Consider the following 25,458-nt stretch of genomic DNA (forward strand, 5'->3'; position numbering starts at 1 on the left):
AGGGTTAGCACTTTGGCGGCACAAACAAAATGTGCAGTCAACAGTCAACACCAAAATAAATAGAAATAAAAATAAAAATATATTGATGGCGGGAAATACGCGAAGAAGACAATTATTGTTTGGCGCGTAAATCCACACGCGACAAACCGAAACTAAAACTAAACCTAACAATAAAATAAACACTAAATTTATATGATCAAATTGTGAAGTAACACTAGTTTCAGGCCCACTTGGAACCTCATCATTATTGTTTATCAAAATCCATTCTTTTTTTATTCATTCATCATTCAATCCCACACTAATTCTAAACCAAGTAACCAACGCTTCGTAAATCCACAATCCCTTCTTTTTGTATCCCCAAAATTTTCACAAATTTTATCGGAGAAACAGCTACGTGTCAAAATCCCCAGCTGTTTTTGACCCAATTGATGTTTATGTCCCTTTTCTCCTTCTCTGATGATAATATAATAAATAAAGAATTTTGTTGATTGCCCAATTTGCTTTCTTGCAAAAGGAAGCAACTTTGATTGGTTTTGTTTCATGCAATGGAGTTTTTCGATTATGGGTGCCACTAAGCTACAAGAAAAGTCTTCTTTCACTTGCACACAATTCTCACACAACAACAAGAAGAAGGTTCTCTCTCTAACACTCCTCTTTGGTATTCTTTCTATGTAATTGATGTTCTTCTTTTTTATGATTATGATTGATTTTGGTTTTTTTTTTTGTTGTTATGGGTTCATTTTAGAAGAAAATCATGATTTAGCTAAGATCTTGATTTTGCTTGTGTATATGTCAAAGTATGATTTTAATTTCTATTTTAATATTCTATTTTGGTGTTTGTAGTGGGATCAGAATGATTTTGCTTTTGACTTTACACTGCTTTCTTTGCTGTGTGTTGATTGCACATAATTGTATCAGATTCATTGATTTTTTTTTTCTTTTGGATATTTAGATTCGTTGATTTAGTTTCTGCTTGTGTTGATATCTTTCTCCTTTATGCTTTTATTGTTTAATTTGCTACTAAATATGAAAGGTTAACTACTAGGCTTCAGCTTATTGGGTGCTACTTTCTTTCTTTTTCTTTTGTTAAAATAATAAAAATTCCATGTTTTGCAATATGCTTTTCATTAATGCTTCTTTGATGAGAATCTTTTTGTTTTGTTATGCTGAAATTGAGTTTGCTTTCATAACTTACCCCCTCTTACTTTATTCATTTCAGTATTCTTACCTTTTGTCAGTTTATCTTCTCTTAATCCTAATCTAATTTTAATATTAGAATATTGACATAATTTACAGGGAGGCAAGAAGAGGATTCCAAGAATTGGAAGCTCTAGATTTGATATCCCCTATTTATTATTCTTGCTGGTCTACAGCACAAGATTGATGCAATAAAAGGGTTAGTTTGCAATTCTTTTGCTTTTTCGGATTCACTGCATTCATAGGTTGTTTTCTAAGGTAGTGGGGAGACATTGCTGCATAGATTTTATGTATCGAATCGCCTTTGTTTCTTTGTGTCAGTCCTTGTAATTTGTTGCAGACCTTTTTATTGGCTGATTTTTTCGGGGAGTGAATCGAGTTTGAGGTTTATTGAGTAGTCTTGTAGAATATGGAGTCTACACACCAACCACCAAGTGTAATTTTAAAATTGATGGGTCTTGATAAAGTGTCTCCCCGTGAACCTGTTCGAGATAAACCGAAAGTGCTCTCTGAAGAATACCTGCAGAAAGTTGCATCCATTGGTGTTAGAAAGAAGCGTTCATCGCACCAGCATCGTTCCCTTGGAACGGGAACTGATGAAGAAATGGAAGAACCTGAGGGTGTTTCTAGAGTGGTCAAAACAATAAGGAGAGATAAGCATGATAATCCGTCGAGGGAAATTGGGAAAGAAAATCCATACTTTTTGGGAACAAAGGCGAAGTGCTCGCCACAACAACTGCTTATGGATGCTTCAAATGTGAATCAGGGAAAGCTCTCGCAGAAAGATGTGCATGAACATGGAGAGGCTGGATTGTATGAACTACTTAGGCTTCCAAAATCTCAATTGGACATGAAGGGTGATACTTTCAACTCAGCGACTTCGAAGGCGAATTCTAGAAAGGAGGGAAATGGAGTTTTATTTCCAAGTTCCTGCAAATATTCTCGTTTGGCTAATGGAATGCTCCAAGAGGTGTTTTATCCTAAAATCACGAGGGTATATCCTGAAATGAGAGAGATTAGGAAAATTTCTCGCGACGATGATTTTGGTAAGCAGAGTTCTAGATCTTTTTGTAAAATTTCGGAGAATGTTTCTGTGCAAGCTGGAAATGCTACAAAGAGAGTTTTAGGTACTGTTCCAGGGGATGGAACAACAAACATGAATAAGCAAAGTCGCTTTGGTAATGTTAACATCAAAACAAACCTCAGATGCAAGGTTGATGATAAGCATAGTCGTGTTAGAAAAGTGGATCTTTGTGGATCTTCACTTATTGCTGATAATCGCAGATCCATCACTGAAGATAACCTTTTCGAGAAATACTGGGGTTTGAGGAAGAGTTCAAAAAATTCGCCTCCACAGAAGTCAAGGAATCAAAGTATCAACCATAATGATTATTCAGAAACTATGGACCTTAGGTCCAGCAGTGAGAAATCCCAATCTTCTTCCTCTTTTTCGGATATTAATCATATTAAAGAGAATTATGCTGGCCTATATAATCCAACCATGCAGCAATGTGAATCAACGGGCTTACCGGGAGACAATGATGCTTTGAGTCACAGTTCATCTGCTTCAACACAACAGGTATGATTGTTATCATTATTTTCACTTTCCCGCAAGTTGTTAATGCTATGAAATTGGGTTACAAACTTACAACTAAACTATTCAATAGATCTTTAATGGTGAGGTTGGATACAAGACAAAAATCAAACCTCTGTTGGTTACCATATGCTTATTTCCGGATACAAAGTTTAGGTGTCTGAGTTGGCATATTTTGACGAAAACATTCATGAAATTTATCAAGTGAACAGATGAAAGTAGTATAGACCTACACATTGGTTTAGTGGAATTCAGACCTTTAAATATATAAGAATTGTTAAAAATCATGACTGCATGTCTAAAATTCTGAATAAACCATCAATTTAATTGATCATCTAGGTTTTAGAAGCTCTTATTGAAGTTTATTAAAGTAAGCTCAACATATCCTGTAACACTTTAATAGAAGTCTTTGTCAACCATGTTTAGATTTAAGAGTTTTGAAGCAAAACAATGTTACTGATAGGGATTTTAAGTTCTAGTTATAGCGAGTTTTGATGTTGTTTTAAATGTTTACGTCTGTTCTGCTTCATTGCCTTCAATTTAAGCTGAACCATATTAAGTTTTACTTTACTGGGTATCAAACAGAGAATTCAAATAGACAATTCATATTTAGTTTTTTTGTGAATTTTTTTTGGCCTGTATGATTATGTAAATTGATGGAATTCGATGATCTTTTCGTTTTACTTTGCGAATACTTTTATTGCAGAGTTATTTACTTTTTGTCCTTCTGTGTATGTTATAGGATGCATCAGAACTTCAAGAAGATTCTGTATCTTCACTTTTATCTGGAACTGACCCGGATTCTCTCGGTAGCTCTGAGGATTCATGCGAACCAAGTCCAATTTCAGTCCTGATGAACCCCTCATTTGGAAACAAAACTTCATTTAATTTGAAGACTTCTGGCGCTGATGTATATGGTGTGTCACAATCTGCAAAGCCTTCGCAAAATTCGCTTTACATATCATACTATTTGTTTCATTTTCTAGTCTCCCTCCAGTTTCGGTTATTAACTACCTTTGTATCATTGCATCTTGATTTCAGACTTCTCTGAGGATGATGATGAAGTATTTGCCTTGAATATTTCAAGTGATGAAGAGTGTGGAGATAAATCTGTTACTGGTGAATATGAAGAGAAGAAAGATTTAGTAGGATCATTTAGATCCGAGGAGAGTCGAGATTTCTCCTATCTTGTTGAGGTGTTAACCGAGGCGGGTGTTTTAAACAGGAGCTTGTTTACTGACTTCTCTACATGGCACTCTGCAGAATGCCCTATTAGCACTTCAGTTTTCGAAAACCTTGAAAAGAAATTCGGTGAGCAGAAATTTTGGAAACGATCTGAAAGACGGCTTCTTTTCGACCGAATCAATGCAGGACTATCGAAGATTATGCAGCCATGTGCAGCATATGTCCCAACATGGGAAAAGCCAGTGTCGAGAAGGTTGAGTGCGGAACTAAGCGACAACATGATCGAGGAGGAGATATGGTGGATGCTTGTTGCTCAGGAGAAGAAAGCAATTAAGGATTCAGCAGATAATGATATGCTTGGAGGTGAAATTAGTTGGATAGAGTTAGGTGAAAGTATTGAAGATATTGTTAGAGAGATAGTTAAGTTGTTAATAGAGGATCTTGCACAAGAGATGGTAGATAGCTTGGAAAATTTTTGAAAGATGTTTTTTTTTTCGGTTTTTTTGCGTCCAGCTATAGCATTCATATTGTTGAGCTTAAACTGTTAGGAAGAGGCAGATAAATTGTGGCCGACACATATATAGAGAAAAAAAAAATTCATGTATAGGTTGATTTCGAGTCGATTTTGAGAGATTGATTTTGGAGTCGATTTTGAGAGATTGATTTTGAGTTCTTTATTTTGTTGAGAAGTTGAAGAATTTGAATTAGGTTGTAGGTATAGGTTCATTATTCATTCATATGGAGTACTATTGTATTTCATTTGTACTTTTTTTTTTAAAAAAAAAAGAGAAAGAGAAAGGAAGTAGTTGTGGATTTGTTGAATTTGTTATGAATTTATGATCTTCTTATGCATCTCATTCCATTAATTCAAACCTTAGCTTCATATTTTTGGTTGTGATCATATCTCCATTCTCCATAGAATTGCAATATTAAAAGTTTGCTAAAATAATATAGTCATAAAAAAACTGAAACAGAATATACAGTCATAAGGAAAATGAATCTTCTTGGTAGAAAATCATGCATATGTATATATATCATGATTATTTTATATAATATACTTGCATTTTTAAGCAAGTGTCGAGGATCTGAATCTCGTTGTGTGTATGTAAGCATTTATTGGTTAACAACAAACTCTTAAATAGAGTTCAGATCTGCTACGTATTAGTCTTTAAACGAGTTAGAAAATATCATGAAAAGTAAAAAAAAAATTAACACTGCTCTGACATGTACCAAAATTTACATCATATATAATTGAACACAAAAAAGTGATGAATAATAGTTTTGTTGAAAGAAGTAGGGAAACAACAAATATGTTATTATTACACAAATCTATGTAAATATTAACGTTGTACTACTACAATAGATGCTGCCACTATGAGTATGATGCAATAATAACAAGACAAACGACAATTGTTCACGCCTCAATAAGGATTCAGAGGTGTATCCTCGTCGTTTTTGGATCTCTAATGATGTCGTTTTTACTGCAAGAAAATAATATATGATATGATGGTATGAAACCAACCAATAGGAATTAGCCACACCAAGGTCTATTGGATATTAAATATCATCTTCATTGGATGCATCAAAGTGATGAGATAACAACCCACTATCAAATTTTGTATTGAATTGGAATGTCAAGTGAGTGTTCAAGTTGTAAATCATTAACACTACTATATAGCCATCAAAGCTACATCAACAAAATTATTGCTTGTTTCTGCTTGTACCGACCTCAAATTTTTTCAATGCTCTAAGATATTTTTTTTCTAAAGTTAGGAATTGATTCATCCGAGTACTAGAGTCACCGAGCTTAGCAATTTCGAGCAGGTTGCAGGTAGAGGAGAAGAGCTGTACGTCGGTTAAGGTCAAACACCGCAGTAGGAATATTTGCAAAAGATACCCCGACGCTCAAGTTAGTGATAATTTCGAGTGAGAGTAATTAAGTAAATATGAAGACTGAGAATTAAACTTGATCTTTAGCTGAGAATATTAGCTCGACTTTATAGACGTTGTTTTACCCGTTTTTTCTGGATTAGTCCGAGTTTATGGATTAGTTATCATATTCTATTTTAGTGATCTGCTTTGTTTAAGCACGTTTTTTATTTTTCGGATAAGTGGTGCCGAGCTTATCTGGTTACGTTCCGAGCTTTGCGGGTGGCCGAAGTATGAGATAACGTATCAGGAATGAAACTCGAATCCAAAACTTTTATATAAAGACCGAAAAATTATATTATTTGAGTTATAGTTCGTTAGTTTTCAATAATCAAGATTAATTAAACACAAATATGTACATAAATGTATTGTAAATGCATAGCGAGGTAAAAAAAATTTTAATCGCTGTAATTTTGTGACGATTTGGATTGTCACAAAATATAGTATAATGTGTTTATGGGTTACCGCCACACCATCAACATTACAACTATTCTGATAGTACTAAAAATGAGTCAAGTCAATTCATGAACATGTTTAAATTCAACTTTTTAATGTGATAAGTGAAATTTATAAACTTGTGAACTAAACTTTATCCTAAATTTAAACTTAAATAAGCTTAATTTATTAGCTAATAAATTAATTTAATTATATATATAAAGTTATAACTATATATTATTTATTATAATTATTTATACTAATATTATATTATATATTTTATATTTTTAGTTTATAATAATAATATACAATTTTACACACATACACATAATTATAATATTCGTGTTTGTTAAATATATGAGGGCATATTATTTTTGTCATATTTAAATTATAATATATTGTAAGTTGAGTGGATAACAAATTAAAACGTGACAAGTGTAATTAAATTATTTTTCTTAAAAGAAAGCAATATATTTGTATATTAATATTTTGAAATAAAATTTTATAGTCATCTTTTTATAACAATAAAAAAGATGAACTATAATTAATAGATAAATAACATATATAATTAGTATTTTTTAAATATAAATTAAATAAAATTATAAATTATGTTTATATTAATTGTGTCAATTCATAAATTTTAATGAGTCGAACATAAATTTTATAAATATATTTAATTGTTAATAAGCGGATTAAACTATGAGTCGAATCCAATTTTTGTAATTCAAATTTAAACTTATTTAACTTTTTAACTTGGCTTACTTCTAACTGTATTATATGCCGGTGTAGCTTCATGACAAATTTAATTATTAAGCGTGTTATACAAATGAAGCTTGCTACACATACAAGTTTTTTTGTATTACAAGTCTTATAAGTTGGCACAAGTCCAATAAAACACACGTATTACACTTTTATATTCAAGAGTAAATAAACGCACGTTATTCAACCACTTCCTGTTTCTAAAGCACGCTACTCGCCATGTATTATGAACGACTCTTCTTCTTCTTCCTCCATGAAAACGAGTTTCTTGCCAAAATTGAAGATAATGAAACTTCAGAAATACACCCAAACGATTACAGAAATACATCCAAAATTCGTTGAAGTACACCTCATGCATAATTCAGAATTCTTTCTTTTTTTCTTCCTCATCTTCTGCTGTTTCTTCTTCTTAAAAAATGATTTTAGAGCTTGATGTCAAAAAACAATGGAAATCGAGAATAACGAAAAAAGAAAATAGAGAGAAAAGCACGTAAATGAGGAAGGAGAAAGAGAAGGCAAGAAACAAAAAAAAAGAAAAAGAATAAGAGGAAGAGAAAGAAGAACGTGCAGCAAAAAGAAGAAGAAGATGCAGTAAAAACGTACAGTAACGGTTCGAAGCGCGTTAATATAAATGACTTGTAAAGACTTATATAAAAAAAACGCTTGTACGTGAAAAATTATTCTATACAAATATTGTGATTTTCAATCTTAATTACAAAGAATTTCTTATAATTATAACCATTTTTTTTACGCTAGATACTCCATTAGAATATCACAACTCACCGATTTTTTCGATATTGATCAATATTCAATCAACTTTTTCATATTTGCTGTCTTGTCTCTTTTTGTATCTTCCTTCAACATTGTGTTTGAATTTTTTATTGACTAAAAGAAAAAGTTAATTCAATAATTAAACCAATAAATTTTATTTAAGATTTGTATGGGATACTTGTTGATAATTAAGGATAGTTTATATTGAGTAAAGTATCGTTTTTGTCCTTAACGTTAAATCGTCATATTTGTATCCCTAACGCTTGTAAAAGTGATTTAATGTTATCCTGTCATTAATTACACATCATGAGCGATTTAATTTGAGTTTTAAAAATCTCTTCTTGAAGTTAGAATACAAATGTTTAGGATAGAATCGATGATCTACTCCAAAAATAGCTCATCAAATGTTGAAACTAATTCCTACAATATTTACATAATTCACTTTTCTAAGGACATAATTGAATCTAAACATAAATAGTGGGTATAAAATTAAAATCGAACACATCCAAATAAGACCTAATTGAGAATGAATACATTTAAGTGAGAATAATTGAAAAATATAATCTGATTGGTTAGTATAATTAATAGTAGGATAACATTAAATCACTTTTATAAATATTAAGGATACAAATAAGACGATTTAAACGTTAGGGACACAAATAGTACTTACCCTAAACGTTGGGGATAAAAACGATACTTTGTTACTCGTTTATATATTTTGAAAAACGTTCTAGAAAGAACCAAAGGTATGATTGAAGCTAAGTCATGATCATGCTTACACATTTCAAATTAAATAAGAAAATAGTTATTATATGGTGGAAATATCTTGGATCGTCGTCTATAATGTAATGTTGACATTACATTTGAGTTTTAATGTTTTATGCATGATGATGACTTAGCTTTCTCTGTGTCAATATGTGTGTATTAGGGTAGAACAAAGACAAATTACCACATTGCCCACCTCAACATACAACGTTTATATGTATCCATCAACATCATAGATCAAATTAAAGGTAGAAATCTTACTGATGCTGACGTGGCATGCTTTTATTTGCTAGCTTATGGATGATGTAGCTTTTACATTAGATATGGTGAGACCATTTATGGTCCTATGAGGGCCATGTAATGTAACAAACTTCCGTGCTCCTTCCGTATATATCACATTTATTTCATTATTTATTTATTTGTTTCTTCTTTTGTTTTTTACGATACTATTCCAACTTAATAAATTAAGAATTGATTTACTATAAAATTAGACTTTGTCTAAAGATTTACTGATGATTATTAAATCGTTGTATAGATAAAACAAAATTTAAAATTTAACACTTATTTAAATAGAGAAATAAAACAATCACTCAATAAATCACTACAACAGAAGCGAGCAGAGAATAGCGGCGGCAAATTGTTTGCCGTTTTTTCAACAGCAACAATTTTTAGAGGATAACTGCGATCTCTTCCCAAATCATCAATTTGACGCCGAATTGTAGTGAATTAGTGTCGATTCCACTAAGTTCTGCCGTTAACCCCAATCCATTTAGTGATTTTACCCAAATTCAATTCAGAGTACCCAAAATCAATAAATTAAGGAACCCGTCAAAGAAGAGTGTAGAGTACGCAGAACTCTTTCCTGCTCTACCGTGCTCCGCTGTGTCACCGTGAAATCACGTGGTGCCGATCCACCCTTGTCTCATTGCCTTCGACCGTTTCCAGAATCAAATTCGTAGTTTGTTCTCTTCCTCGCGTGAACACAAAGGGACAAAGGCGCGAAACACACTTTTGCGCGCAAATCCTTGCCGCCGTTTTTCTCCGCTTGTCAGTACCAGCTGCATCGCGCTTCTTGTTAGCGGTGAGTCCATTGCCGATCAGCTTCTTCGTTTAGATTATTAATATATGTATGTACAAAGGAAAAGTATGAGGAGCCAATAGAATATTTGTACAATATGTACAATAGAAGTTTATGGAGTATTAGAGATATAACTATTAGTGTTATATTTTTCCATCAACTGAAACTTTTGGGATGAGTAGTATCATAACATGGTATTAGAGCTCTAGATCCGAAAAGTCAAGAGTTTGATCTTTGGTGAACTCCAAAATCGGTTTAAGCTTTTGAAAAGATATTTATTATCCCTAGTACTCAGATGGTTATTCTAAATAGTATGGGGATGTTCATTTTCTCTTCCTTAATAAGATTTTAGCTTGTTCTTCGTTTGTTATCTCTTTCTATCATATGATTTCTTTTTTTCATTTTAATTTTTTTTAACTTAACTAGTATCTAAATTAACTATTAATAATCATTCGATAAACTCAATTTAATACCCAATTTAAAGAGATGAAGATTGTTCTGTATATAAGCCTGAGAGTTAATAAGATGTATAGAGATAATCGACTTATTATCAATACAAAATTAAAAGATTAGAATGAATAAAGCCCAACTACCACCACCAAATTAACACTTTATTAGTAATTATCATATCATATATCATAGATTAGTATAACATTGCAACAATATAATAATACATACATAAAAACGATCCATGCATGCATCCAGCATGCATAAGCATAATTTAATTAATATTACATATATATATATATATATATAGAAAGAAGGGACCACAATACACATGCAATAATAGTAATGTAATAACAAAAGAGGAATAACACAAACATACACTACTAAAGATAGAGAAAGAAGCTATGTGTTTTGGTTGGTTACATTACAAGCCAAGGGAATTTGATGATGAGGAACTGAACACAAAGGTCTGAGAAATCGTTTTCAATAAATAAAAATGGGAATAATGTGATTATTAATAATTATATATTATATTATATTAGTTGTTGGTAGAACCTTTAGAAGAAGAAGAGGAATCGGAGATCATCTTCTGTATCATTTGGTTTGTCTCTTCCTCAGACATTCGGTCGTTTTTGCTCTTAGACTCACTATATGCCTCAAAAAATTCCTTGTTCTCTTTCTCCAACTCATTCCATACTGCATATATAAATATACCAAAATATTTTATAACAAAAAAAAATTAAAATTTATTTTATTTAATTTTTTTAATTATTATTAAAATTAATAAATATTAAATAAGATAAATTTAGACGGTATTCTTTTATTTTTCTAACATTATTGAAAATATGTGTGTTTAATTAATTAATTAATTTTTATTGTTCAATATATAAAAATTTATTATGAGACTATTATATATCTATTCAACTTATGCATACATGCATGATGCATGCTATATGTATAATTTTGAGTATGTGGAACATGTATATGAGTAGGGGATGGAATTGAATTCTACTAATTATATATATGAGACTATTTATATTATTATGCACCTTTAATTAACAACATGATGGGCTAAATTTAACACACAAGAAAGTTGATGATGATGATTAATAACAAATAAAGGCTTTAAACTAACTCACTAGTTATATATGTTTTTAATTAGTTAACATGCTTCTTAATTAGTTACAGTGCAATCCTTTTTAGACTTGAAGCATAAGAATAAATTAAGCACATGTTAATCTGAGCTTAAAAGATTAAATTCTTAAATGAAAGTCAAATTAAAGATGAATTATGCATCCTAAAAATATGAGTAGTCTTGTGTTCGGCTTGATAATTTTTTAAGATGGACATGAACAAAAAGCTTTTGATTAATATATATATTATCAAAAGTTTAATTTAATTTCAGATTCAACATAGTTTATAAGCCGAATCAAACTAGTTATACAAATTGTCATCATGAGTAGTCATAGATATATAAAATAACTAGGTGTGAAATTCAACCTTTAATTTAATTTATGTTAATGATCATTCAACTATTAATTATCTCTTCATCAACTTTGCAAGCTAAGCCATGGATTTGTATCTTACATTTATTGTGTATATATGCTCTTTACTTCTATATACATGTGGTTTAATTAATTTGTTATGTTTAATAACTAACAACACATATAATATAAGAACAAAAAATAGGTATCAAAGCTAGTGATAAAGAACATATATATTTATCGATAATACTAGAGAAACAAAAAAATAGTCAAAAAATTTTAGATATTTTTGGCTAATTTATTTTAGTTACCAAACATTTCTGTATATTTATATACCTGTGGAAGTTATGACAGGCTTAATGTTTGCATGCTTAGAGAGAGCTTCCATGCATTCCTCCTTTGTCATGTGAAAGATCAAACACTTCTCAATCAAGTGCTGCACCTAATTTCATTTTCACACCAAAAAAAAAAAAAACTAATTAAAATGGTAACATAGATATGAAATTTTCTTTTATAATTAATATATAAGAAAAAAATTGTAAAAAAAAAAACTATAACATATTAAAATTTACAACAAAGAGAATTCTTAAACTAACTAAAACCAACAACATAGCCATGATATATAAATATATGATGATCAACACTATACCAAAATTAATATACATGTAAATATGATTAAACTAACCATATGAATGTATGATGCAGAAGAAGAAGAAGAAGAATCTCCCATGATATGATCCAATAATAGTTGCTAAATAGTAGTGAAGGAAATAGTGAATGATCAAAGAGATGATGATGATATGCAATGCAAGTAGTTTATTGTATTGTTGAGATCTTATGCTTAATAATTATGAAAGAAAATGAAAGAAGAGGTAGAACATTATATAAAGGGAAAAATGAAAGGTGGGACAAAGTGTCCCACGTGAAAGATAAATGATAATTGGTTGAGAGGGGATTAGAGGAGATTGTAAATGACCAATTCTTTGTATGTCTTGTGCATGGACCCACCCCTCCACGTGATTTGTGGGACATCCCCACACATATTTTCCCTAAAAAGACAAACATTGAAACAACATTAGGGATTTCTGGTTAACACATCATCATGAGCTTAATGCATGGGTGATGGATCCATGTAGAAACAACTAAGTTTTCATCATTCTACAAAACCTATGGTTTTATTTGCCACCATCCAATTTTTGCCCATGCTTTTATTTCCCATTGTGTTCAGGCATAGGTCAATATCATCACATTTGGTTCATTAGCTCTGAAATTATATTCGAGTTTGATTTTGATACAATAATGACAGTGTAAAACGTTTTAGAAAAAAATCTTAAACAGTCTCTGATAATTACTTCGAAAAGAAAACGAGGCCTTAACAAAAAAAAGATATCCAACCCGACTCTTGAGATTTATTTTTATGGGACTGATTAACTTTTGTGGCAGTGTGGTTTTTTTGTTTTTTTTTTTAACACAAGAGCTAATCAGTCCCATAAAAGCCATAAAAGTAAAGTTCAGAAGCTGGGTTGGGTTTTTTTTCTTAAGAGCTTAATAGTCCTTTCGAGGTAATTATCAAGGGTTGGGTATTTACTTATCATTTTACAAAATCGTGTAATTATATCTGTTTTTTCGATAACCATTTATGTGGTCAATGTAAAAAGTAGTTATGTTTACTGAAGTGACATTATATAATTGGATGCACGTATAAAACTACCTTACACTGATAGTGTATCAACATTAAATTTACTATATTTATGAAAAAATTTTATTTGGAGTTAACTAATGTAAATATATAGTTTATAATAAGCTTTAATTAGTTTAAATTTTTTATCATTTCTAACAATATTTATAGCTTTTCAAGAAAAACAACAGTTTGAATAGGGTAGTATGAAAAATCATACATAAATTTATTGTCACAATTAAAATTCTGAGCAACTTTGAGTGTCTTGTTGATAATCGAAAAATATGATTTTTCATTTTCAGGTAAAATAGAGTTTAATATAGCCCGTTCATTTTAGATTCTCTTAATATTATATAAATAATACAACAGCAAATATCTTGAAATATTATATATTAAAATGAAGAATAATAAATAAATCATAAATATTCCCATACCTATGTGTTAGCTATAATTTATATACAAAATTAAATATATCAATAAATGCACAATTTGAAATACAAAAATGCTATATCAGCTACTCCTAGACTATCATTATTTTAAATCTCAGTTAAGTAAGTAGATTAAAAATACAACAATGTTATAAGTTATAATTAGACAACTAACATCTCTCTTAGATGAGTATGAGTCCTATACATTTTCAATAGGTCTCAAGTAAATTACAAGACTGCCTCCAAAGATTTTGACACTAACAAATATTTTTGAAAGATCAAAATGAAAAATATCTAAAAAAATTTAAAATGTAATAAAAAATTAAATATTAAATTTATATTCTAAAAAAGAGACTTAGAAATGAGTTTTGATACAATATTTTATAAATGTGATTAAAAAAAGTAGAATATTTTCATCTTTAAAATTTAATAATTTTATAATCTCATGGCAAATGGATATCTTTTGTGATTTTTTTTTTTTGTGCAATAGTAGAAAAAGTTTTAAGAAAAATGAAAAAGAGATCTAGAAATTAAATTTTGTTTCATTTTTTTGTATTCATTTTTTAAATAATTATCTAAATATTTTTATAAAATTTGAATTAAATACATAAGTCGTTTGCTACTTATAGACAGAGATAGTATAGTTAGTACCTAAAGTCAGGTACAGATATGATCAGTTAGCTGTTTGAAGTGGGAGCTTCTAACAGGTTCAGATGGTAAGATTATTGTGCTTAGTTAACTAACAAGTAGTTAGACTTAAAAGGTGAGTTATACATAAGTTAATTAGAATTCAACACTGGTTTTGCAAGATTTTTCACTGGTTTTCTCCATCACTCGCCACCTTTCCCTGCTTTTCCTCAGAAAAGAGTTTTGTCAATAGTTGCAAATTTAGAAGCAACGATGGCAAACTTTTTGGCTAGGGAAGTGAATAATTGAGTATACCACACAAACATAAATGATGTTATTAGTTTGATGAGTAGCATAAGAGTCAAAAGACCAGAAATCCAAAATCAAATAAAATTGGTGTTTCAAATAAAAGCTTATTGAGGGAACAACTCAAAACAGTGAAGTATTGCTTTGAGTTTATTGAAATTTGAATCAGTGACACCTATGAAACACTGTTATTGGATTGGTCACAGTGACTAGAACAATAGTTTTAAGACATTTTTGGTTGAGCCAAAAATAAATTGATGATAGAATTTAAAAAAGTGAAGTTTTGAAACTGAATTAGGGGGCTTGGGCTTGGGAGGCCCGCACAAGTGGGTCCTGCAAAGTAAGCAGCGTCCACACCTGGCCAGCCTATAACCCCTCCATAAATTCTTGCGCCTTTTTGGTTCAGCGCTGCAAGCGGCTCCCACCACTTGCTTTGTTTTCCTTACTCATTAGTTTAAGGCACCTTTTACCGTTGCTCCTTCTCTTCAATTTATACACCTCTTCCTTTGCTTCAAAAGCTTTATCCGTCGATGTAGGACAAAATAAACAAAGTGATACCACACTATAACATAGATAATTGTATGTTCAAACTCACTCCATCTTTGCATAAATCATGTGTTTTTCAGAGATTGAAGGACTTTTATTCATTTTATGCTGTTTGTGGGTGTTTAAATCCCAGAGATTCTACGTTGCAGCTTAATTTGTTTAGCTCATATATGCTTGCTTATAACTTACAACTTACAAACAAGTACTACTAGTTGTCTAGTTTAGTAATAATTGTTTGTTGTGGCTCTTGTCGGGTCCTATTATGGGCTTAACAAGGACTGGACTAGGCCCAAATACGGCCCAATTGGAGGTGATTTTATCGTTCTCGTCTTCTCTAAAGTATAAATTGCTTTTTGAAGGAAGACCGAAGATTGCAGAAACTGCGCGATCTCAAAGGAAGAAAGAGAACTAGGGTTTCCTCATCCGCAATCAGAAGAAGACAAAGGCGACAATGATTTACGACGTTAACTCTCCTCTCTTCCGTTCCTTCCTTAGCCAGAAGGGAGGCTCCTCCGATAAGAGGTTTTTATTCTCTCTCTCTCTCTCAATGATTCGTTCGACGTTTTTTGCTAAATTGTGTAATTAGGGACTTAGGGTTCATGATATGTTCTGTAGAACAGAATATGTACTATGATTTTGAGCATACCTTTTTTTTTTATTGTGAAATTTCAATCCTTTAGTGCGTTTATATTGAGAAATTTTTGTGTGCTTGTTTGGAGAGTGTTGTTTATGCTAAATGGAAAGTTTTGAATAAAACATATGCTGTTTTTATTCTTGTGAATTATGCAATGCTATTATTGTGTAATTTTATCAGCAGATTAACTCGTACTTTGTTGATTTTTCATTTCTGTGTATTGAAAATTCTTCTTTATATGTGCATGAAAAAAAAAAAGAGAAGTAGGATTAAAGAATACACACATTTCCAGCTCAAGCTTTGTGGCACTTAACCTCAGCTTGGTGCTTATGGTGTTTGAATTATGCAGCAGTTGCTTTGAATATTCTTAAAGTGATATATTCTGTTAAAAAGCACTTTATTTAGTGATGTTGGAAATATTTTATTAGAGTGATAATATATATCACGAAAAACAAGCCTTATTTCATCAAGTGTTGTTGGTCATTGGTATAGGTTCTTGTTACTCTGGTTAAATGCTGAAAAATTTAATCCACTGTATATATGAACTTTTGTTTTGCTCATTTTTCTTAATGACTTTTGATGTTGTGTTTAGACTAATAATAAGGAACTCTTCTTGTATTTCAGGAAAACAGAGGAGCAGAAGCCAAAAGAGCAAAGACCGAAAGCCAGTGAGAACAAACCTGTTATGACAGAGTGACAGAAGCTTGGTTATAAGAATGAATTAGGGACATAGGTTGTTGTATTGGTCCTATGCGTATCTGTTATGTGTCGCCAGTCACTCTGGTAATTGTAATAGTGATTAGGGTTGATAATCAAGACCTTGTGAGTTGTGATGGAAACAATTTAATGAACTGAGAAGTTAGTTTTGTTTGAAATGCATTTCCTTTGCAACTCGAGACAATGTTTGAATATAAACAATCCAAAACGCATAACAAAAAGTGATAGTTTCACAAAAAATTATTGCTTGAAAGTTTATTCAGTACATTTTACAACAATCATACAATTCAAAATAATGGCAAATACATTTTTTTTACACTAAACCTAGAAAGAAAACTTCACTGTTGTTTTGGTAACAACGGTTCCAGATGGGAAGCTTTGTCATTATTGGAGGGTGGAGGTCTGCCATTACCAGACTCCAAGTCGGTAATTGACAAGTTTTCTCCTCTCTGTTTTAGTAATCGCTCAAACAAGCTTGGTTTGTCTTCTGAAAAAGTGGGTGCTCTTGATGAACCGTTGGATACTCCTTTAAGGTTTTGAACACGCTGCAAGCAAACTTGAACAGCATCATGTACCCTCACAAAGTACCACTCTTTGCCGATCAGATCCACCACCCCAGACCTAGACAAGGTAAGAAGAACCTCTGGGCTTGGATTTGATATTGCAATCTGCAAGTAACAACCCAATTTTGTTGGTGGTAATGATACTTGGGAAGAATTTTGAACATTCGAATTGAAGTGTAAATGAAATTTCGTTGTACCTGGATGCCCCGTAATTTGTATTCCTGATACAAGTCTTTCAGAGCCTGAACAGCACTAGAGTCTATATAGGTCACAGCTGCAATCATCACAAGTCCATATGAAAATTTTTTTGGTGTTTCTTAACTAGGAAAGTACTTTCAATGATCATTAATCAGAACATCAAAGACAGAATACAAAACTGAAAAAGGGAAAATTATAGTGTCAAGGAGACAAATCAGAGCATGTCCAGAATTTAATTTGTTCATAATCATGCCCAGAAATGTGGAATTGAGGTTACGGCGTATGCAGTATGCTAATTTGTGAAAAAAGGCAAGACTTACGTGCCATCTCTAGAATCACAAAGTAAATTCTTTCAACCTCGGGGCAGCGGCTTGTAGAATTAACAAAATCGATTTCATATTCCCGCAACCTGATGGAAAACACTAATTGAATTAAAGCACTCGATTAGAAAGAAACTCTAACTACAAATGGTTTCTTACCTGTCCTTTATATAACTTGTGTTTGCAAAATAAATAGGAGCATCAATACGAACTATTACAATTCCGTTGTATGTATATGCTTCAGGATACTGTTTAACATTTCTATAAACAGTTGTCCCTGGCAAACGACCCAAAACAGCTGCAGCTCACAGCAAAATAATAATGTCAACAATACTAAAGTGTTTTTCACAAGATAACACAAGAATAATCTAAAGAGTCTAAAGACTATTACTAGACCAATCAACTTACCAATATGTGGATTTGCTGACTCATGAATGACAAAGGCAAGTGAGACACCAACCTACAATTTCAAAACCTTATCACTAGTCAGAAAAAATGATTAGCTTAGAATATAGAGAATGCAACTAATTTTGCAAGACTACTAAAAATAAACATCCTAAGAAATCAAGATGACAATGTTCAGGCTTTAGGGTGTCAATTTATTATGTGAGCGAACACGTATCCGATCAAATACAAATACAAAGAAATCATCTTACATAGTTCCATTGGAATGAGATCAACACCCTAAGAAATGGCTTATCCATCATCTCCGAGTGAAACAAGAAGGGTTCTATCCAATAAAAAGTCTATTCCATAAAGAATATGCCTGACCATATAAAGACTACTCCATAATGAATATGCATTTTTAGTTCACCTTGTACTCACCCCAACAAGTACACCAACTTCAATACCAAAGAACAACGTTGTAATGCTAGTAATGGTCCAAAGAAGAAAATCCTTTTTATCTACACGCCATAAAAAGATGGCCTCATCATAATCTACCTGAAAGAATCATAAAGTAAATACTGAGATGTGGAAAAAGCGATAGCCTACAAAACATTCACAATTGAGTTTAGATGAGCATGACAATAAATGATTTAGCTGCTACAAAAGATAATCTCTCGAATCAACAAATTTTGAAAATTAGATGAGATAGAAAAGAAGACATTTAACGTATAAAAATTACTAATGAGCTGATTTTTCATCGTATCCAAGCTAAAATAAAATGATCAAACAATATCTCATAGCAGTGAGAACAAAGATAGAAGTAAACTCTAATTACGTTTTCCGATTTTCCACTACATAAAAGTACTAACATTACTTCTTCCTTCGTTTTTTTCCTCCAGAACTAAGTAAATATATCACTTCTAACTATCCACAGAAATTGAACATGAAATAAATTCATTAGTAGAAAGGGGGAATTCTTACCAGACCTATCACAGCAGAGACAACAATAGCAGCAAGACCACACTGGATTTTTGGGACAATAAAATTCATAGTAAGCACTAACTCAGTACTGAAAATGCATATTGAGAAAGAAGTTTAAATTCAATAGAAAGGAAAGATAAAGTTAAATAATTTCTCAAATTTTAATGCTATTTACTAGTGAACATTGTTCTAAGTTTTATGATTGAATTCCAGCATGTCGCTGTAGTAGAATCTCCATTTGAACTTATTTAGTCTGAAACAGACAACTGCAAGAAAAACCTTTTCAACCACAGCATATGGTCTATAAAAGACATGAAAACAAACCTGAGGTATGTACTCAAACAATGGAGTAAAGAACAAAAGTGCACAGGTCACTATAATTCCAGAAACAATCCCAGATACTCCAGATTTGGCACCGCTTTCATTGTTAACAGCTGACCTTGAAAATGAACCTGTATTACTCATTCAGAATAAATGAAAATTATTTCAATATATTTTTTGAGCTAGTTAGGTCATAATTCCGAAATCAATTGATGCTTTGGTATGGCAGAAAGCTAAATATTTTCAGAGTCACACAGAAGTCTCACCTGTAGTAGGGTATGCTGAAAAGAATGAGCCAAGAACATTCGAAACACCAAGCCCAACCAACTATCCAGGAAACCAGAAACAAATTAAATACAATCTGGATTATTGCATAAACATGAAATAAAAGAAAAAACCAAAAGTATCCAATCCAATAATTGCTATGAGTTTTACTAGCAATATCCATCCCGTATCTCAGGACGGATAACTAGACTGGAGATACTTCTATACAACTGCAACAAACAGGCATTGTAAATGCTTTGGAAAGAGATATACCTCTTGATTTGAGTCCAACTCGTACCCATTTTTAGCTGCTAATGCCTTGGCAATACCCACAGATTCCTGTTTGGAAATTTATGTGATTCTAGAACAAACTGCCAAGCTACTATTTTAATTAAGCTCAAATAGAAAAACCCAATGAAAGAAAAAAGGAGACCTTACCAATATCGCCACACCAGTTATAAGAGCAGCAGTTGGAATTAAAGATTCTGCATACCCGAAAGCTTTAGGAACAGAAAATGTCGGAAGGCCCTGAGGTATATCTCCCACCTAGTCAAAAGTCAGTACAATATTAATCAGTTTGTTACATTGGATTTGATCAGCTTCATGTATCAATAGCTCTCAATTATTATTTCAAAGAGAATAACCCAAAGTCCAAAACTCTGAATACTACAGTCACGTATAATACAAAAATCAATTATCTGTACAAATAACAAAGCACATTTTTCTCATTTATGACAGTAATTTAGGGTAATAATCAGAGGACATGGAAGTATGCAATAAGTTTCTTGAGCATTGTAGAACCATGAGAGTCAAATGTTTGAGTATTAATATGACCAGTGCATTGCAAGGCCAATAGTTTGTCACATCTTTTTAGGTACTCACCAGAGAAATTGATGATGGATGAAATATTTTCGCGAAGATAGTTCCCAGAACTACTGCAGTGAGGGGACCTGCGGCTCTTAAAAATCTTAGCTGCTTCCTTGATTTTCCCTGAATGTATAATGTCAACACAATGAATAGGAAGCTGACACGAAAAGGTAAACGTTTTAGCAAATACCGGACATATACATACCAGGTGTTTCATGGTAAGTAGTATTGCAAGCATAATTGACCCCATCACAAAAGGCTGCCATTTAAACTACAAATGGGAAAACCTCCTCTGTTAATAAAGAAATGCAGAAGGAACAATTTTCCATGATAGTTATATGAACAACAACTTATTTACTTGAAAATTCACTAGAAAGTCATACATGCACTGATTCTAGTTCAAGTTAACCAAGCAACGCAAGGACGGTAATGCATACCTTATGTGCTCCAGCTATTATACTCTCAACCAGTGGTATGATTTTGCTACTATTGACTACATCGTATCCCAAGAAGTATTTTGCTTGAGATAAACCAATGATGATAGCTGAAGAAGTTGTAAACCCAGATATCACTGAATGGCTAATGAAACGAATCAACCACCCCAGCCTGAAACAACCAAAAGACAAGTATCTTAAAATCCTTTTCATAAGAAAAAACTTGGTTGATGCTCAATTGTTTGTTTGAAGTATAACAGGTGCCATAAGAGTCCCATCCCTCCTCTTGGTTACGGTACTCATATTTCAATTAATCCGTTAGAATCATCATGTCAATTTATACAAGCACGTTTATCGTCCTTAACCTTAATTGTAATAAAGCCATATTCCAAATGAATCCAAAGACATCATTACATCGTGTCCATACATTAGGACAATATCACAAGCCTAACACAACCCTATATCGATTCAAAGGCATTGTATCAAAATAATTATTTGATCAATTTAACACGCATGGTGAAAATAAAGTACAACTATATATTTGGTTAAATTATCAGATATTCAGATACCAGTACATAAAGGGAGAAACAACGTTTAAGGAAATGCCCATGCATGTATCCATAGCCTTGGTAAAATACTAAACCTATATTCAGAAAATGAGAATGACAAAAATACCTCAAGATTCCCATTATGCACTCCATTATCCCAACCATAAGAGCCAATAGTATTGCCAGTTCTGTGTATAATTCACTGGATGGGTCAGCTATGCTACTTAGCACATTGGAGCATAAGAGAGAAACCAATGCGACTGGACCAACTGCAAGCTGGCGAGAAGAACCAAATAGCCCATACACTAATAGGGGAACAAATCCAGAGTCTTCCTTGCAAAGATAACATCAATAACAAAATATTACATAGAACTTCAGGATATAAGCAACAAAAATATATGACACACAAATAATGCAAGCTACAAAAGTAATGAAAGCAAAAGTATAGCATGTTTTAAGATTAGCATGGTATGAACAACACTTGATTCGTAAGAATCAAACTCTGGGAGATGCTTGGAAGACACGGTATATATTTATTTTGTGCATAGATGATTTGATAAAAGAAAAAAAAGAAAAGAAAACTATTTTTGAATCTAAATCAAACAATGTCAACAACTTGAGAGTTCTATTGGTTTTGTCTAAGTTGGAAAAACTCGTTCATAATTTTGTATCAATTTGCTCATCTTTTTTTCTTTCTCATCTACTATTTTAGTTCTTCCAGTAAAGAAAACATTGCCATTGGCCTCTATCACCTTTTCCCACATACAATCACTCAAAAACAGAGAGAGAGAGAGAGATGAGTAAAATTTAGAAATTCATGAAGCTATGCTTAACTACGTTACATGCATAATCGAAAAACTTCATTAACCGTTCAACATCATAGCAGAGATGAGCAATCTTACAAAGTCCATATATCGGTTGCAGTCCTGCTAATTTTGCATAAGACATCGACTGCATGAACGAACGAACGAGCAATAAGCAGCTTAGTTAAAAACAGCTTATAATGAAATCACAGATTAAGAAAGAAACTATTATCTATTAACAATTAATCATTTACCAAACACGAACTTAACTTAGCAATTCAAATAAGAACTCATTCAAATTTTCCTCCGTTTTTTCTCGGCAACGAAAAAAGCATGAGTTACCTGAGGAACGAGCATGACGCCGACGGTGATGCCGGCCATGAGATCGGTCTGGAAGTACTCGCGCCATTTGTAAGTGCGAATCCATCGCATGCAAGGTAGGAAGAACTCGATCCACTCGATCCACGTCATTCGCCGGAGCTTCATCGCCCACCGAGAGAACGGAAACGGCGACGGCGACGAGGAAGACGAAGAAGAAGACGTCCTCGTAATGTTCGGGTGCTGAAGGGGGATGATCCTGACCGGACGGGATGTGGCTGTTCCGGCGGCGGCGGAGGTAGTGTTGGTCGCCGGCGACGTCATGGAGGCGGAAGAGAGGTCGGCGAAGCTGGGGGATGCGTAGGTTATCTCCATGCGCAGCGCCGGCGCATTTCGGTGATGGTATTTCAGAGCATGCGCGTGCGTGGCGCGTGTGGCGCGTGGGAATGAGTTTCGAAGTTGAAAGTTTGAAAGTATAACTAACTAGTGGTTGTGGCGCATAGGCATAGGTAGTGATGGAGAATTAAAAGGGAAAAGAAAAACTGAATGAGACACAAATCAGAAGAACTCAAGGGTAAGATGGGACACAAAAATCTTTTATATAATAATAATAATAATAATAATAATAATAATAATAATAGCCAACGAGTAATAGCTCAAATGACATAAACTCTCCGTACTCATTTAAGAGGTTGTGGGTTCAAGTCTTCATATCTTTGGTAATAATAATAATAATAATAATGATAATAATGACGAATAAGGAAAGTTGATTGAGAAATAATCTAACTGATGTCATGTGAAAAGCTTTTAGTCAATTTCTCCTGTAGAAATTTTAACAGTTAAACAAATGTGGATTTTACTCAGTTTTGTAAATTATATTACTATTTCTTAGATATTTGTATAGATCTCATATTTAGTGTTCTAAATATGCAATTTAGTTTGGTCAAATTAGTCAATTGATTTGTTTGATTAAATAAGTATTAATTTTTAGTCTATTAAACTAAAAAATATATGAATAATCATGTATTATTGAATTTAAGTGCTAGTGTGTCACATTAAAAAAAATTCAGTTGATATGTATTATATATATAGTTTAATTTTAATGTATTAATAATGTAAAATGTTTTAATAGTCATATAATCACATTTATTTTTTTATGATTATTATTCACGATATCAAAGTGAAAGGAAGTTATTTTTGTTAATACAGTATTAAATAATTAAATACACGTGTAAAATTATTTTATCAAAATTAAATTTTATATATATATTCAAATCTTCAAAATGATTGAAATTTTAGTGATTAATTGTGAGTTATATATTATTTAGGACTAATATATATATGAGTTTAAATTATAAATATTTTTGAAAATATTGATCGGTATGATTTAGTATTCTTCCTATGAATAATTGGAGGGAAAGAAAGAAGAAACGTGGGAATTGGGAAACCAAATCTTCACTTGTTTATTATTTGATGGTTTATTAGTCAAATATGGCTTAAGCTCCACTTTATGAATCGAATAGTGAGGTGGAAAAAAAATGAATCTTCCCCTCATAAAAGGACAAAATATCATTTACTCTATGATGAAATTAATAATTTCTTATAGGATTTCATTATTAGTTATTCATCGTTTGATATGCCATATGATCTATTGGGAAATTCGAAATGGTGGCCAATAATGTATGTGCCCGTATTGGTGGGTTGAATTAATTCTATAGAAAGCCAATCATATTTTCACAAAAGCAAATAAATAATGAACAATGAAGACATTTGTCATAATATTATTAGCTGTAAATTTTATATTATTTATAATAAGTAGCTCAACTTTGAATGATTGACGTGAACCTAGACGTCTTTTCATGAAGATCTAAAAATATTATGGGATACGCTGCAACTACAAGCAAGATTCTTTTTTAAAGAAAAAAATTTAAAATAGTTTTTCATAATTATCTCGAAAGACAACGAGATCTTTAATAAAAAAAAAAAACTCAACTCATTTTTTAATAATTACTTCGAAAGGATAATGAAGTCTCTGTACTAAGAAAAAGTTAATATTATTTTTTTTTGTACAGGAGTTAATCAATTCCAAAAAAAAGATCAGAGACCGAATTAGATGTTTTTTTTTTTTAAAAGTCCCGTTGTCCTTTTGAGATAATTGTCAGGGTCAGATGGGTATTCACTATTTTTTAAATGATGGATTTGGCTTAATCAGCTTTCTTATAAAATTGTATACTACTCTTAATCTTTTAAATTTTAGGAATATACTACTCTTAATCAATATAGCTGTAAGGTTCTAATTTGTTAAGTAGTTCACCTTTTTTATGGTGAAAATTTATTGTCATTGACTACTTATGGGAATATTTAATTATCTAAAGAAACTTGCTTTTCATCACTTAATATATTTTAATTAATAATTAATTTAAAATCTACTAATAAAGCAGTAATAAGACTGTATCTAAACTCTTGATATTCATTTTCTTAGCAAAAATACTTAATACAATATGTTAATTAAGTAATTAAATTAGTCATTATATATTTCTATATATTTCTATATATTTATATATATTAATTTATATTTTTTTAATTAAATAATAATTATTAGAATAATCAAATTAATAATAAACAAATAATCAAACTTGTTTATAACAATATAATGACTTTTTTTTTGAAAAGCCAAATATAATTTTTATACACAAAGATTAATTTATAACTGAATTTTTGTATTCACACTGTACTATGATTGGATCAAATATATCTTAAAAACTTCATTTTGTATTTTGTACTTTGAGTAACTTAAAAATATGTTAGAATGATATACCATTGGTCATTACATGTTTGTTGAGAGAGTTAGTCACTAACTTAAATCAAACTAAT

General features: G+C 31.6%; 4 protein-coding genes and 1 non-coding gene across 7 annotated transcripts; 2 read left to right on the forward strand and 3 right to left on the reverse strand.

The window, feature by feature from the left end:
- Nucleotides 1-184: 184 nt before the first annotated feature.
- Nucleotides 185-4,790, forward strand: LOC107635631 (uncharacterized). 2 transcript variants are annotated; one of them, XM_016339154.3, is made up of 5 exons: nucleotides 199-633; nucleotides 1,297-1,396; nucleotides 1,538-2,776; nucleotides 3,534-3,708; nucleotides 3,833-4,790. In XM_016339154.3, exons 3-5 carry the CDS (start codon nucleotides 1,607-1,609, stop codon nucleotides 4,453-4,455), a joined length of 1,968 nt encoding a protein of 655 aa, XP_016194640.1. In that variant the 5' UTR covers nucleotides 199-633; nucleotides 1,297-1,396; nucleotides 1,538-1,606; the 3' UTR covers nucleotides 4,456-4,790. The 2 variants fall into 2 exon arrangements, with proteins under 2 accessions (XP_016194639.1, XP_016194640.1); XM_016339153.3 differs by having other exon boundaries at nucleotides 185-633; nucleotides 1,297-2,776.
- Nucleotides 4,791-10,383: 5,593 nt separating this feature from the next.
- On the reverse strand, nucleotides 10,384-12,477 carry LOC107637444 (uncharacterized). Its single transcript, XM_088485407.1, has 3 exons — nucleotides 12,330-12,477; nucleotides 11,981-12,086; nucleotides 10,384-10,856 (listed from the first exon to the last, which is right to left on the reverse strand). The coding sequence occupies exons 1-3, from the start codon at nucleotides 12,372-12,374 to the stop codon at nucleotides 10,699-10,701; spliced, it is 309 nt and encodes a 102-aa protein (XP_088341533.1). The 5' UTR covers nucleotides 12,375-12,477; the 3' UTR covers nucleotides 10,384-10,698.
- Nucleotides 12,478-14,994: 2,517 nt separating this feature from the next.
- Nucleotides 14,995-15,146, reverse strand: LOC148569595 (U12 minor spliceosomal RNA). The gene has a single exon (XR_015882535.1). It is a non-coding gene; the product is annotated as a U12 minor spliceosomal RNA (small nuclear RNA).
- A 424-nt stretch (nucleotides 15,147-15,570) lies between these two features.
- Nucleotides 15,571-16,738, forward strand: LOC148569596 (wound-induced basic protein). The gene is made up of 2 exons (XM_088485868.1): nucleotides 15,571-15,751; nucleotides 16,488-16,738. Exons 1-2 carry the CDS (start codon nucleotides 15,681-15,683, stop codon nucleotides 16,558-16,560), a joined length of 144 nt encoding a protein of 47 aa, XP_088341994.1. The 5' UTR covers nucleotides 15,571-15,680; the 3' UTR covers nucleotides 16,561-16,738.
- Nucleotides 16,739-16,792: 54 nt separating this feature from the next.
- LOC148569597 (putative sulfate transporter 4.2) lies at nucleotides 16,793-23,154 on the reverse strand. 2 transcript variants are annotated; one of them, XM_088485866.1, is made up of 17 exons: nucleotides 22,609-23,154; nucleotides 22,366-22,414; nucleotides 21,591-21,792; nucleotides 20,919-21,087; nucleotides 20,687-20,752; nucleotides 20,497-20,604; nucleotides 20,053-20,160; nucleotides 19,888-19,953; nucleotides 19,617-19,677; nucleotides 19,354-19,481; nucleotides 19,030-19,071; nucleotides 18,487-18,603; nucleotides 18,070-18,121; nucleotides 17,821-17,959; nucleotides 17,662-17,750; nucleotides 17,341-17,417; nucleotides 16,793-17,248 (listed from the first exon to the last, which is right to left on the reverse strand). In XM_088485866.1, the coding sequence occupies exons 1-17, from the start codon at nucleotides 22,957-22,959 to the stop codon at nucleotides 16,919-16,921; spliced, it is 2,154 nt and encodes a 717-aa protein (XP_088341992.1). In that variant the 5' UTR covers nucleotides 22,960-23,154; the 3' UTR covers nucleotides 16,793-16,918. The 2 variants fall into 2 exon arrangements, with proteins under 2 accessions (XP_088341992.1, XP_088341993.1); XM_088485867.1 differs by having other exon boundaries at nucleotides 21,591-21,796; nucleotides 22,609-23,077.
- Between the last annotated feature and the right edge of the window lie 2,304 nt (nucleotides 23,155-25,458).

The sequence above is a fragment of the Arachis ipaensis genome, chromosome B4 (assembly GCF_059453495.1).
Source record: "Arachis ipaensis isolate K30076 ecotype BB chromosome B4, ASM5945349v1, whole genome shotgun sequence".
In the NCBI taxonomy this organism is placed as follows: Eukaryota; Viridiplantae; Streptophyta; class Magnoliopsida; order Fabales; family Fabaceae; genus Arachis; species Arachis ipaensis.

Excerpts from the sequence above, each read along its gene's own strand:
- LOC107635631 (XM_016339153.3), top strand. The coding sequence starts at position 1,607 with ATGGAGTCTACACACCAACCACCAAGTGTAATTTTAAAATTGATGGGT. Across the intron at positions 2,777-3,533 it reads CATCTGCTTCAACACAACAG|GATGCATCAGAACTTCAAGA; the intron begins GTATGATTGTTA and ends TGTATGTTATAG. Across the intron at positions 3,709-3,832 it reads TTCTGGCGCTGATGTATATG|ACTTCTCTGAGGATGATGAT; the intron begins GTGTGTCACAAT and ends TCTTGATTTCAG.
- LOC107637444 (XM_088485407.1), bottom strand. The coding sequence starts at position 12,374 with ATGGGAGATTCTTCTTCTTCTTCTTCTGCATCATACATTCATATG. Across the intron at positions 12,087-12,329 it reads CTGCATCATACATTCATATG|GTGCAGCACTTGATTGAGAA; the intron begins GTTAGTTTAATC and ends AAATGAAATTAG. Across the intron at positions 10,857-11,980 it reads GCCTGTCATAACTTCCACAG|TATGGAATGAGTTGGAGAAA; the intron begins GTATATAAATAT and ends TTATATATGCAG.
- LOC148569596 (XM_088485868.1), top strand. The coding sequence starts at position 15,681 with ATGATTTACGACGTTAACTCTCCTCTCTTCCGTTCCTTCCTTAGCCAG. Across the intron at positions 15,752-16,487 it reads GGAGGCTCCTCCGATAAGAG|GAAAACAGAGGAGCAGAAGC; the intron begins GTTTTTATTCTC and ends CTTGTATTTCAG.
- LOC148569597 (XM_088485866.1), bottom strand. The coding sequence starts at position 22,959 with ATGGAGATAACCTACGCATCCCCCAGCTTCGCCGACCTCTCTTCCGCC. Across the intron at positions 19,954-20,052 it reads TAACTGGTGTGGCGATATTG|GAATCTGTGGGTATTGCCAA; the intron begins GTAAGGTCTCCT and ends ATTTCCAAACAG. Across the intron at positions 19,678-19,887 it reads AGTTGGACTCAAATCAAGAG|TTGGTTGGGCTTGGTGTTTC; the intron begins GTATATCTCTTT and ends TTTCCTGGATAG.